Raw genomic sequence first — 13,564 nt, forward strand, 5'->3', positions numbered from 1 at the left:
TTGCGGCGGCCGCAGGCGGGATAACCTTGAGGCTCCGGCTGCAGAGTCCCGCAGAGGCAGGAGCGACGCATCCCGCGCCCGCCGTCCTCTTCCCTTTGCAGCGTAGCGCGAGCCGGACGTCGCCCGAGGTGAGCTCTGGGAGAGGCCGAGCCGTGCGTCCCCGCCAGGCGCCCGGCCAGCGCGGACCGCCAGTCCGCCCGCCGGCACCCAGCGGGGCGGCGCGAGGTCCCGGGCATCCCGGAGCGGGCCGGGCGGGCCGGGACAGGGAGAGGCTGCTCGCGCCCGGGGCCTGCGCTTCCGAAGCCCCCAGCGCCCTTTTCTTCCACAGTCAGACGGGTCAGCCCGCTCCTTTTCTGCCCTCACTGTGGTCCTGTCCTCACCTTCCTCTCCCCTCCTCAATCTGCTTCCATCCTCGCCTCCCTTCCCTTCTTCTCTTCTGATTCATCCTTGCCTCCCCCTCTTCCTCCCGCCCCTGCTGCATGCTCGTTTCCTCCCTCTCCCCCTTAATGCGAGTCCTTTTTCCCTTTCATCTTTCAACCTGTTCATGTTGCCCTCACTCTGATGCTGTCTTTGTAACCCTTTGTAATCTCTCCTTGAAACAACTTCTCCATTTCTCCTCCCATCCTCCAGCAGCAGGCTCGTCCGCTCTTCCCGCGTGCCGGTCCCCTCCTGCTACCCCTTCCCCCATTCATGCCCGTTCCTGCCCCTCCTCCCTCCATGCTGGTCACGTCCGCTCCTCCGCACCCCTCCTTCCCCTCCTCGCTGCCCCGGTCCCCGCCCCTCCGTTCTGGTCACGTCCGCCCCCACCCCGGCCTCTGCTCGTGTCGCGTCCCCTCTCCATCACAGCCTCGCAGACTCGGCAGTCTCGGCCTCCGCCGGGGCCGCGGGCCCGGGGCGGGCGGCCGGTGGGCGGCCTGAGCGCGGTGCGCCCCGCGGACGGGCAGGGCTGGGCGGCCGGCGGGATGCAGCGGCGGCGCGGGCGCAGTCAGAGAGTTACGTAACCCTCGGTCTTTCCTGATGCAGGGGAAGAAGGGGAGGCTGCCCCGAGTTCCGGCCACCCTGCAAGGGCCTGGGAGTAGCGGGGCCCTCGAGCTCGCCCCGGCCCCTGCGGGGTGCCGCGACTGCGCGCGCTCGCTGCGAGGGCCCGCGCGCCCCGTCCCGCGCTGCCGGCTGCGCGTAGCGCCTGCGCCCTGCCCGCCGCACCGCTGGCCTTGCGGGCCCCGGTGGGGGTCCACGAAGCCGCTGCCCGCTTCGCAGAGGCCCCCTACATCCTGGGCGCTCGGCGGGCTCCTCGCCTGTGCTCCGCGTGCCTTATCAAATGCGCCCTGATTGTGGAATGCGGAGACGCGTGGGCGGCCCAGCAGGTTACGGAGAGGACAGGAGATGTGTCGCGTTCTCTTAATAAAAACAGTATGGGTCAAGGACTGTCCTGGGGAGGGGGTTGGAGTCCGGGATGACTAGACTGGTCATAGCCCACCGAGCTCACAATCTAATTATGGAACGAACATGAAATGTATCGTCGGTAAGTGCTCTGAGGAAGGTACGAACTTCCTGCTGGGGGAGGGAGGACAGGAAGCCTCACGGGGTCTCACCAGGTGGCAAGCACGCGGGTTTGAAGAAGCAGCAAAGCACCTTCCAGTCTGAAGGTCTGGAGACCCGGTCGGTCTTGGGAAGGCATCCCTAGGCTGCTTAATCTGCATGCTCCAAACTCAGGATGTCAGTCCTCCTTGGCCTGAATAAAGTACACCTGATAGCGAAGGTCCCAGCCTGGACAGAGGCATTGGGAAGCTGTAAACAGGCTTTTAGAATCAGCTTTGACTCGTTAGTTTATTGAGACCACTGATGAGGGAATTCAACTTCCGGACCTGAGTTTCGCAGGTGAAAACTGGGAATAACATTTTCCTCATGATTTTTGAAAGGATGGGTCTCTGCACGTGCGTAAGTTGCATACTCAGTGCAGTGTCTGGGGAGATTCGCAGAAGAAATGCTTCTAAATAAGCGTATTCGCCTGGTCACTGAGCATGGTTACTTAACCCACAATTGAGCATGAGGGCCTGAACTCCTGGATTCATCTTCTTCCTGCTAGCCCCAAACATGGTATACAGTTAATCTTTGGGAGTCAGGCTCTCTAAATACCAACCATCGCCTGGAAACCAATCCTCTCAGGGATTCTGATATAGTGTTTACAAAGAGACTAGTAATGTTACTTTGCAACTCTCCACTTGCAACAGGGGCTCTTTGGTCTTCCTCGTCTTCCCAGAACAGGGACCTCCAGACACAGACAGGGAGGGGGTTGATTTAGGCCTTTGCTCTTTGGCCATAAGAGTGGAAACAAACTGCACAGCGCCAAGACTGAAATCTTTTGCACTCCAGGTGGGGTTCTAGGACTTGTTCTACCTGCTGGTGAGCTTAAGATTAGAGCCAGGGGGCAGTAGCCCCCTGTCAATAGTAACAAGGGTGTGGCGCTGGCTAGGGTACAGAGGAGGGCCTAGGTCAGGACTGCTGCTGCTGCAGCATTGTTAGCAAATAATTTGCCCTCTGGTGGCCTGAGGATGCTGTTGGTGCTGCAGCGAGGCTGTTCTGTTGGGAAGGGTAATGTAACCCATCACCAGATCTGTGGGGGAGGGGAGGCTCTGTGGGGAAGATGACTCGACCTTTCAATTTTTCTGCTTTTGAGAAAATTCTCTATGCTGGGTGAGTCGACCTTTAAATTTATCTGCTTTTGAGAAAATTCTCTATGCTGGGTGAGTGGGGAAACTGCATTGTGGTTTTTGCAGGTGTAAGAAATCCCCTCTCCCCTTTCAATGAGTCAAATAATGAAGAATGTATTTCCCCCAATTAAAAATGTCTCAAGTAAGTGGAAGATGGTTGGTCCTGGTCAACAGGGTCTCTGTACTGGCCTAAGAGCTTAGGCGCAGAGTGGCAGCACCCTGGGCCCAGGTAATGCAGTGTACGCACCTTCATTCTTGTGCCTTCTGTAGTGGGCATGGCAGCCTCTCATGGGACATGAATAACGATGACTTAAAAGATATCCTTGAACTCATTTCTGACTTACTAGATTTGAGCCAAAATATATGGACATTAGTGTCCTGTCTGGCACAACTGCTTTCATTTTAAGCATTGCATTAGAAATAATTTTAGTTTTGAATTCATAGTTTAACAAAGAGCATTGTTGGCTCTTTTAAGAACTGCATTCCCAGTGACTTGGCAAATTTAGGATCTGTGACTCCAAACACTAGCACCTATGGGAGTTGCTTCTGTTACTTGAATGTTGTGACATTAACTTGGGGTTACAGGAAAAACCATTTTATTTCCTAAAGCTGTTTATTTCTTAATATTGAGGCAATGGAAGAAATGAGGAACTGGCTGTTGGGCAGGGAGGTAGAAAAAGTGTCACTCTTACATTACAAACTCACATCACTTGGGTTTTAATTTATTTGGCTTCAGCTTTTATGAAGGCAAGTCAGGATGTGTTCTCTTGGCCAAGAGCTACGACTGAGACCAAGGTACAGGAAAATGACTCATTTGACATTACATTTGTTTCTGAGTCATTCCAAATATCCAGTCAAATTGCAGTTAACGGGTATACCACAAGAATGAGCTGTCCCTGTGAGCAGGGTTTTATTGCAACCTTGTTGAAGATCTTTGTGAAATGTTTAAGTGATTTATTTGGTAAAAGGTCACTTTAAGCATCAGTTCTGGTACAGGTAGGAATAGAGCTAAATGACCTGAGGTATGAATACTATTTTTAATACCACCATACCTTCTGGGAGTTTGCATTTTTCACCAAGAACCAGATGTAGACTAGATAATTGAGTAGTCTGATTCCTTGGGGCTTTGTTAGAGAAGCTGTTTGGGGGAAGGTGAGCCAGGGTGGGTGGTGAATGGTGGTGTGCAGCCTGGCCTTTTGGTATGACTGCTCAGCTCAGGAGTGGGAGGGAGGCTGGCAGGGCCACTTGACTGTGCAGTGAGGCCCCGCCCCTGCAGCAGTTTGTGCTGGCCTGCACGTAGGAGAACTTGGAGAGCAAGCTGCAGTACCTTCGGTGGCCTCTGAGACTCCTCTCCCCCGTTTCTGTCCCTAGGCAAAGCTCCTGGGAAGCGCTAAGCCTCTTTGCTGATGCCAGCAAGCAGGCGGGGGCTGTGGTGGGGACGAATCCAAGACCAGCTGTACTAGGGCAGTGAGGTTGCTGGTCATAACATTTCAGAGTATGGACAAGTTTAGCTGCTGGTGGAACTCTGCAGTCACAATTCTCTGAAGGGAGCCCTATCCCTTCCAAACATTTTGAATCAAGCTACAGGTAATATTTCAACTTTAAGTAACTGGCATCTCCTCTGTCTCCAACAATGAGCAAGAAAGAATTGCCCCACCAGCGGAGTCGGTCATGGCACATGAGACATGCCATACCCACCATGCTGCTCATTTCAGAGGAGCCTGGGAGTTTTGATTGAGTTAAGCGGTAGGGAAGAGGAGACTCTTAAAAGTCTGACAGTATCAGGTGTTGGCAAAGGTGTGGAAAGGCAGGAACTCATGCTGGTTGTAAATTGATACAGCCACTTTGGAGAGCAATTCAGCAATATTTAGTAAAAATAGAAATGTACCCCATGACCCAAGAATTCTATTTCTGGATATATAGAAGCTCACAAAAGCACAAGGAGACATGTACTAGAAGAGTTGTTACAGTGTTAAAATTGTTTTATTGGGGCAGGGAATGGCCACCAGTAAAGGGGTACATAAAGGGTCTAGTTGTACAGTGGACTAGTACAGTAGTCATATGAATTAGCTAGATCTATATACCAACTGGATGGATCTTAAATGTGCTGCTTAGTTAAAAAGCAAATTATTATATTGTATGATGCATATAGTATACTGTTTAGGACTTTAAGAAAACACAATACCATAAGGTTCCATATAAATACACTTTACCTAGACTTAACTAGGATACAAAATTTATGCCAGTGGTTGGGTGTCAGAATTCATGGTGGGCATGGGGAGGGTTGGAGGAGCCTGGGGATGGAGGAAAAATGAACTGTACAAAGTTGTAATTCTTTTCATTTTTAAAAATTCTAAAAATACAGCTCTAAAGGTCAGTTATGGGTGGTAGAGATACAGATGTTAGTTTTTTTCTTCAATTCAAAACAAAATAGAAGCAAACCTATAGAGGCTGCTATAGGAAGACCAGGTACACTGGCTAGGTAAGTGCTCTTGGAGAGCTGGCGCCGCCTTCCTCCTCATGCCCCCAGCTAGGATGCAGGGCGGCACCTCCAGTAAATGTTGAGTTAGTGCTCACTTCACTCGGGCCATCACCCACCCTGCCTGCACTTGACTTGGGAGGATCCTAAATCAGAGTCCCAGGTCCCTTGCTGCTTCCAGAGTGTGGGTATCATGCCCAGAAGCACTGCCCCACTTTCAATCCTAGTAAGGAGGACCCATGTCCCAAGATGACAAAGACTTCACCCAAACTTCCTCCTCCTGGCTGAAACCAGTTCTCTGCTCTGAGCATCTGGTACGGAACCAGGAAATGCTCCTCATCTGAGGACATTGAGTGTTCTCTGACTCAGGACTTTTTCTCCTAAAGCTGAGCGGTCTTTTGGGAGGTTAGGCCCATTCAGCATCGGCGTTTGTGCCCTATTCAGATTTTTTTTTTTTTTTGAACAAGGGTATTTTACTTCAACCTACAAGGGGCCAAGTTTTGTTCTGTGTAGGCTGGTAACGCCAGACTTTGCTTTCTGTTACGGGTGCTCCTGGGGATAAAGAGTGGCCTTCAGACCCAGGTCTCTTAGCTAGAACAGATTTTATCCTCTGTGCCCATCTCCATATACAAAGACACTGTTGTCATTACTCTTAACTGTACATCAGGATGAACAGCATCTACTCCAGACCTTACTAGGTTCCGCTGGCCCATCACCCGTTTTGATCATGTTGCTGCCATCGTCTGATTAGGGCCAGTATTGAAAATTACGTTTCCGTCCTTGAGGAAACAAGCCCCTAGCAAGTAGGCTGACCTGAATGCCAGCATATTATGATGCCAACTTTGTAATGGATGCTGGAGTTCTGAAGAACTGAGAATTAAAAGGACTTCTTGCTGGCTTGGAGACTTAGAGGTGTAGGTAGCAAACTGATGTCAGAGCAAGGAACACGATCTTTGGTACCTGCCGGCAATGTTGGAGGGGAAAAGTGGGCATTAGGTGCCATCATTGTTGGGTTGATCTGTGTGATGAGGTTGGTATCAGAGCATAGTTGGTACAGAGAAAAATTGGCTTATGCAGACCCATAGGCTGGGCTGGTTTATTGGGCAGAATGATTTGGACCTTTGTGAAAGATGGAATTGGTGGAGCGAAGCGTGACTCTTTCCCAGGGCAATCCGACAACAGCACTAGCAGGAAGTGGAGCATTGGGTGCTTTGTTTTTTTTTTTTTTTTTTTTAATCAGGATCTGTCTCTCTCACCCAGGAGGCTGGAGTGCAGTAGCACCACTGTAGCTCACAGCAACCTCAAGGTTCTGTGCTCAAGCGATCCTCCTGCCTCAGCCTCCCGAGTAGCCGGGACTACAGGTGGGCACCACTATGCCCAGCTAATTTTTCTATTTTTAGTAGAGACGGGCTCTCGCTCTTGCTCAGGCTGGTCTCAAACTCCTGACCTCAAGCCATCCTCCCACCTCGGCCTCCCAGAGTGCTAGGATTACAGGCGTGAACCACCGCGCCCAGCCTAGGGTATTTTTTAAATGATTTTCCCCCCTGGTTTCTGAAGAATGGCCAGAGAACTGTGTCTGTCATGGAGAAAAGTAGTATAAAGATCAGGGGCCACCTGAGCTGAGGAGGGAAAGGGCAGAGTGGGGCCTCGCAGCTGAGCTGCAATGGTGCCTGCTCCACCCGGCAGCCCAGACTCACCTCAGGTGGTGTCTTGTTTCTCGCAGAGGAGCAATGGCTCTGAGGAAGATCCTCCTGCAGGGGCTCAGGCTCAAGAATAAGGCTCCCATACCTGGGCGTGGGGTTTGCTGCCGCCAGTGGATACGCCGGGCTTCCACTGCCGGCTGGAGGTTGGCTCTGCATGTCTGTGCCTCCCCAGGAGGATGCGGTGGTGAGTCAGGCTGGCATGGCTGGGGCCACATGTCCTGGCAGGCACTGTCCAGGCCACTGACGTGCGGGAGGGGAGCCCTTCCCAGAGGCCCACCCTGAGAAACCAAGGCTAGGGGAGGCTCCAGAGGGTGTTCTACGCACAAATACAGCTCCGGGTAGGTGGTCGGTGGGATGCCTGGCTTGTGGAGGACCTTGAAGACTGGCAGGAGGCTCTGGCCCTCCCTGCAAGGGAGGCTCCAGGACAGCCTGAGAGAAGAGAAAGCAGTTGGCGACCTGGGGATGACACGTGAGGCTTCTGGGTTGGCAGGGTGCTTTACAGACACAAGAGATTTTGTGGAAGTCTGGGCGGACTTGCTGATGAGCAAGCTTTTTTGACTGCTGGTGTGTAAATCCACTAAAATACTAAGCAAACTTTTGTTGGTCATTTTTATACTTAATAGCAAAGCATTAGAGCTTGTAGACATCAGATTTAATTTGAGACGGTGAACTAGGGTTTGTGTTTGAGGGCAATATAATTGTGGGTGGGTTTTTTTGTTTGTTTTAGGGACAGGGTCTCACTCTGTCACCCAGGCTAGAGTGCAGTGGCGTGGTCATAGCTCACTGTAACCTCAAACTCCTGCACTCAAGCAATCCTGCCTCAGCCTCCCAAACAGCTGGGACTACAGGCGCTTACCACCATGCCTGGCTAATTTTTACATTTTTCATAGAGACGGAGTCTCATTAACTTGCCCAGGCTGGTCTCAAACTCCTGGTGTCAAGCGACCCTCTCACTGTGACCTCCCAAAGCACTGGATTACAGGCATTAGCCACTATGCCTGGCTAAGGCCAATATAAATGTATCTGCTAATGATATCTAGTCCTGGAGGCACCCTTCTGTACCAGAACATCATCACAAAAGCTTTACTGTGGAGTTTGAGAACAGACTAAATGGGAAAAGATGTTAGCTGGATTTTGACATGTAGCTAACAGGTTTTTGGCCTGAAATTGTCCTGTGGACTTTTTTTTTTTTTCCTTTGAGATTCTGAGCAGATTAAGGTTGACATTCCTAAGCCACTGAAGCTGTCCTGCAATGCATTTGTGATCAAGGGCCTTGGACGTGTATCTTTGCCACCTTTTCATTAGAGTATTCTTGAAGTGCATAGGATAGTAGTTGATTAATGGAATTGGGAGATTCATATTTCTTTAAATTTCTCCAACAATTTTACAGGATCCTTGTAAATATGTTTTTTTCAAAGGAGATACACTTGTAATTTTTCTTACTACATAAAAGCATTTAATATCAGTACATTTCTTAATAAAGAAAAAAAATTTTGCCATAATCCTACCACCCATATAACCTACTGTTAAAATTTTGATATATGTTCTCTCAGTGCTTTTATATATTTTTACTTTGGTGTTCCTTTCCCCAAAAAAGGGAACGGACCAGAATAAATAGTGGGATGTTAGTAAATGACAGGTTTAGAGAGACTCTGGGGGGAAGGCAAACTCAGGGTGTTAGGGAAGGGGATAAAACACCCCAGGGGGAGCCGGTAAGAACCCATCTTTCCTGAGAATCTTCTATCAACAGGATCTTGGTATTTTGGAGGGAGACCTCTGTATTTTTCTTTATAACATAGCAGAATCCCTAGGAATAGCTACCACCTGGATACCTGGTTATTAAGGTAATTTTTCTATTACTCCAAAGAGCTTTAGTTACACTCAGCTTTTACCTTAATCCTTGTGCAGCTCTTCAGGGCAAACCTTATTCAGCTCTGAGCGGTGTTTGCAAGTGGGGCCACGGAGCCACCCTGAGCCAAAAAGAGAGCATTATGTCACCGGAGGCCCAAGCCCAGAGAACCAAAGGTATGACCTAATAAGCAGTGGCCCCAGCCAGATTTCTGCAAAGAGACCCTGGTGTCTCAGGTCTGGAGAAGAGCTGGCTGATGGTTTTTAAGAAGAGCGGAATTAGTTCCTCAGCCCACTCATTCAGATCTTAGTTTGTTCATAATACAGTCCTCAGACTGGATGACACTCTCCCCTTGGAGGCCACAGCAAGGCCTTTGTGTTCCAGTTGGCTTGATGTGCCATCTCTCAGAAATGTCCCCTCCACGGCCAGACCGACCTAAGCCTGGCTGGGAGCACTGGAGGTGTGGGAGCCCTGCCTCAGCTGCGAGTGTAGGTAAAGGGACTGGCTGGCCAAGCTGTTGGAAATGCTTCAGGTTTCGGGAAGGGGGAGCGGAGGTGTAACTTTGATTCCGATAAAGAGGCACTGAGTTAGACTGATGGTCATTTAACGAACACTGGAATGCCACGAAAGTACTCGGTGCTAGGAGATACAAGACCATCTAGGTCCTGGAAGAGAGGATTGCCTTTCTTGCGTTGGTACCTAGTGTGTGTTAGGGAGTTAGGAAATGCACATTGAAGTGAACAGTGCATTTACCGTGTAGAATAGTTAGCCAGTATCTTATTTCCTCGTTTTTAAAGCTTTAGATTCTGTTGTTGGGGACTCATAGCCATCAGTTTTCTGTAGGTGACAGACTGTTTGTTCACCACTGGTCTCAAGGCTCCTTGGACCTTTACCAGGCCTCTTTGGAGATGGCAGAGATGGGTGTAGATGCATGCTCTGCTCAAGCCACCAGAAAGGCCACAAAGTCGGGAATGGAGGAGGGTAAAGGAGTAGAGGTCATATGTATGGGATGCCTTGATTTGGGGCCCTGAGACTAAGGAGGAGGAGGGCAGGGGTAAAGAGGGGCTTGTTCCTGAGCCTTGGCTGAAGCATTTAGACTCAAGAGTTTTAGATGGAGTAGCCCTTGGTCTGAGAATAGGAGGAAAGGAGCCACCCACCCTCTGCCGAGAAGGGTGTTGCCCTTCTGAAGGTTCACATCCTTGCCTGAAGGTTCTTCAAATACTGCCCGGAAGCTTCTCCTGAGTCTTTATCTCTAATCAGCTAACAACAGGCTGGATGAGTTTCGTTGCAAATCAGTAGTGAAGAAAGCAAAGGTCGGGGCAGTTGTCAGGATTGTGACCAGGCTGGTTAATTACCTGGAACAGGTGGTCTGTGTGACAGAGGGGTGGTGTACTTGTCAGACTCAGAAAGAAAGTCAGGATGTTATGTCAAAAATCAGTTGGGAAAAAAATTTGACCAGCAACTTTAATTTCCTTATGTTGCAACTGTCTTGTTAATGTAGTTGTAATAATTTTAGAACCATACCAGTGCCCTTGTGGTTATCCTTGGTTGTGTGCAAATTGCTCTGCATGTCCTAAAGTCCTCTTGGCCAAAAGTAGATGTGGTTTTTTAGGTACAGACTTCTGGGATGGAACATTTGCACTTAGGGGAGCCACTCTGGTTTTGGGTGAGGATTATAAAGAGTGAACATGGGTAGCTGACAACAAAGCAGATATTTGTCGCTTTGAGACAACTTGACACACAAAGATCTTGACTTACCAAGGATTCAGTTTGTATCACCAGAAGATTGGTTACAGCTTCCTTTTGTGGAAGCTCCTTCAGTGCGTGTAAAATGATGTTATTTATAGGATTGGTGGGAGAGCTGTCAAGGTAGATGTCAGACCAGTATAGGAGAGACCTGCTTACAGTGAGCCTGGGAAGTACATGCAGTGGGTGACAGGTTTTAACTTGTTCATTAAGGGACTTTTCCATTTGTTCGTGATCACATGAGCCCTTTGCCCAATATGAGGAGCACCCACATATCCAGAGCGTGTCAGGCCTCCCTGTGGCTCATGCACAAAGTGTGCTTATCGAGTTAACGTGTAAGCAGGAGACAACCTCCTGTGCCACGTGGTCTAGTGTATTAATCACTTCTCAGTCTAATCACTCTCCCTTCGATTTCCCTGGACCCAGGACCTTGGAAGCCATGTCGAAGCCCCACAGTGAAGCCGGGACTGCCTTCATTCAGACCCAGCAGCTGCACGCAGCCATGGCGGACACATTCCTGGAGCACATGTGCCGCCTGGACATCGACTCGGCACCCATCACGGCCCGGAACACTGGCATCATCTGCACCATCGGTGAGTGTCCTGAAAAGACTAAATAAATGTAGCAAACCTAGGTGCTAAGGGAGATGCTATGCAGATTCTTAATGAGAACTCAGGTCATAGGAAGTTACAATAAAGAATTAGTATGGTTTATGTTTTCTGCTATAGGGAAATTTTAGAGGGTGTCCTCCTTAGCAGATCTTTTGTAGGAGCATCTCAGAGACCTAGAAAAGAAATTTTTTTTTTTTTTTTTTGAGACAGAGTCTCACTCTGTTGCCCGGGCTAGAGTGCCGTGGCTTCAGCCTAGCTCACAGCAACCTCAAACTCCTGGGCTCAAGCGATCCTCCTGCCTCAGCCTCCCGAGTAGCTGGGACTACAGGCATGCGCCACCATGCCCGGCTAATTTTTTTTTTCTGTACATATATTTTTAGTTGTCCAGATAATTTCTTTCTATTTTTAGTAGAGACGGGGTCTCGCTCTTACTCAGGCTGGTCTCGAACTCCTGACCTTGAGCGATCCACCTGCCTCGGCCTCCCAGAGTGCTAGGATTACAGGCGTGAGCCACCATGCCCGGCCAAAAGGTATTTTTTTTAACCGGCTTTATTAACCAAAATTCTCAGGTTGGAGATCAGGCTGGGACCCAGTGAGAGTGAAGAGGGCTGGCCAAGTCTTACCTAGGCCTTTCTGATAGGATGGGAGCCTGAAGAATTTGAAGGAAATGAGAGAAGTATCCCTTGATGTTGAGAGAGTGGCTGGCACAGTAATGGCTTTCTGTGTGCTTTTGAAAGACTTTTGAGCTATTTCGGGGAGAAAAAGTAGAGAGAGGTAAAGATCAAGAATTCTTTAAACTTAAGCAAACTTACAGTGCTTTTCCTCCTTTGAATAATTAACATGTGTGGCTTTAAAACTTTACCTAATAGGCCCAGCTTCCCGGTCGGTGGAGATGTTGAAGGAGATGATTAAGTCTGGCATGAATGTGGCTCGTCTGAACTTCTCTCATGGAACTCACGAGGTGAGCCTCAGCTGGGCAGTGTGGCCACTGGCATGGCCTGTAGGAGATGGGGGCGGGGTGTGGTGTTCATTGAGCCGCGGTGAGCCAGGTTAAGTACGAGTCTGGGTTTCACAGCCCGTGGGAAGGTTGTCCTAACTCGCCCATTCCCCACTCTCCTTCCCCTTCTCCTGACACCTCAGCTGGCCGAGTCTCCTCAAGCAAGGAAGACCTGCTTTGTCGTTGGCCATGGTTCTCCTATACACCTGTGCTACCATGAGCTTTCACAAAGGAAAGTGTGGAAGGGTTCTACTGGAAACCCCTCTAAGCCTTGGGCGTCCTGGCCACAGTGCTTTCATACTCCTGCCTCAGGGTTTCTAGTATAGCTCATATGGCCGTGGTGAACCAAAAGGTCATCCTACAGATTGATGCTGGCCTGGTTTAGACCCAAGATAACTGGGCAGATCCAGGAGCAGAGTTTCCACTATTGCAAGTTAAGGACTAAGTCTAATGCATTAACACTAGCTGGCGTGTACTACCCTGCTCCATCAGCATTATGGTCCCAGCCTGTCTCTTCCCAGGGTTCTGGAGCATGGAAATGAAAGCCGTCAGCGCTCTTCCCCAGCACCTGGTAGGAGTGTGTTTGTGCCGAGGCTCTTACTTCGCTGGCTTGACCTGTGAACAGAGGCCTTTCCCAGGCACTGCTGTCGGGAGGGCTCCATTCCTGCCTCAGTGCCCAAGTTTAGAACAAACCCATTCAGAGGCGTTAGGGGTTCCCCTGGATGACTGTGCCTTTTTAAAACCATCAGACTTGGCCATAGATTTCCCATAGACCATGGGATTTCATAGTGGCATTGACTGAGGAGTTATGGAGAAGGCCGCCTTTCCTTCCCTTGACTTCTGTGCTTCCCGTTCAGAGTAAAGAATATGCTGACTCTGTAAGGGCAAGTGGTGAGGGGTTGCCCTCTGGCATTTGGAAGTTGGTATTAAGTTGGGACTAAAAATAAAGCCTCAGGAAGTGCAATCCAAGAGGTGAATTCTTCCATTCTGGAAACGCAAGGCTCTTAATCACAGATTCCCGTGTTTATCAGCAGCCTACTGCCTGGCTACCCGCCGGCCCAAAATACCGTGGGAGCCTGACCTCAGACAGGTTAAGACATGTCCTTGTAATTTTTGGAAAATTCTGTAATTTTCCAGAGGCAGGGGCTCCTCAGCAGGAGTCACCAGGAATTACCGCAAGTATTAGCTTAACTTAAACAGAAAGCTAAGGACAACAGTGAAGATTGGTCCACTATTGATCCTGCCGCTGGAGTCTGCCACAGTCTTCTGCATGCAGGGCAAGGAGCAGAAATAGATTTTTAAGAAGCTGACCTTTAACTAGGCTTTGTGGTTCCTTCCATCCAGTGAAATAACACCGCACAGCTCAGGCCTGGCAAGGATGGGTGATCTGTGCTGCACCTGCTGGATGGGGGCTGGTGCAGATTTTGGTTTCGGTTTTTTTTGATTACAAGAGGCATTTGGGAGCTGG

At 49.6% G+C, this 13,564-nt stretch overlaps 1 protein-coding gene across 1 annotated transcript in view; it reads left to right on the top strand.

Moving 5' to 3' along the window:
• The first annotated feature begins 4 nt into the window (after positions 1-4).
• The window catches only part of PKM (pyruvate kinase, muscle), a 27,984-nt gene continuing 14,424 nt past the window's right edge, over positions 5-13,564 (top strand). The window contains exons 1-3 of the mRNA XM_012640561.1: positions 5-128; positions 10,915-11,081; positions 11,969-12,060. Of these exons, the coding sequence (XP_012496015.1) occupies positions 10,928-11,081; positions 11,969-12,060 (246 nt within the window). The 5' untranslated portion in view covers positions 5-128; positions 10,915-10,927. The remainder of the gene's footprint in view (positions 129-10,914; positions 11,082-11,968; positions 12,061-13,564) is intronic.

Source organism: Propithecus coquereli, unplaced genomic scaffold, assembly GCF_000956105.1.
Source record: "Propithecus coquereli isolate 6110/MARCELLA unplaced genomic scaffold, Pcoq_1.0 Scaffold155, whole genome shotgun sequence".
NCBI classification, from domain to species: Eukaryota; Metazoa; Chordata; class Mammalia; order Primates; family Indriidae; genus Propithecus; species Propithecus coquereli.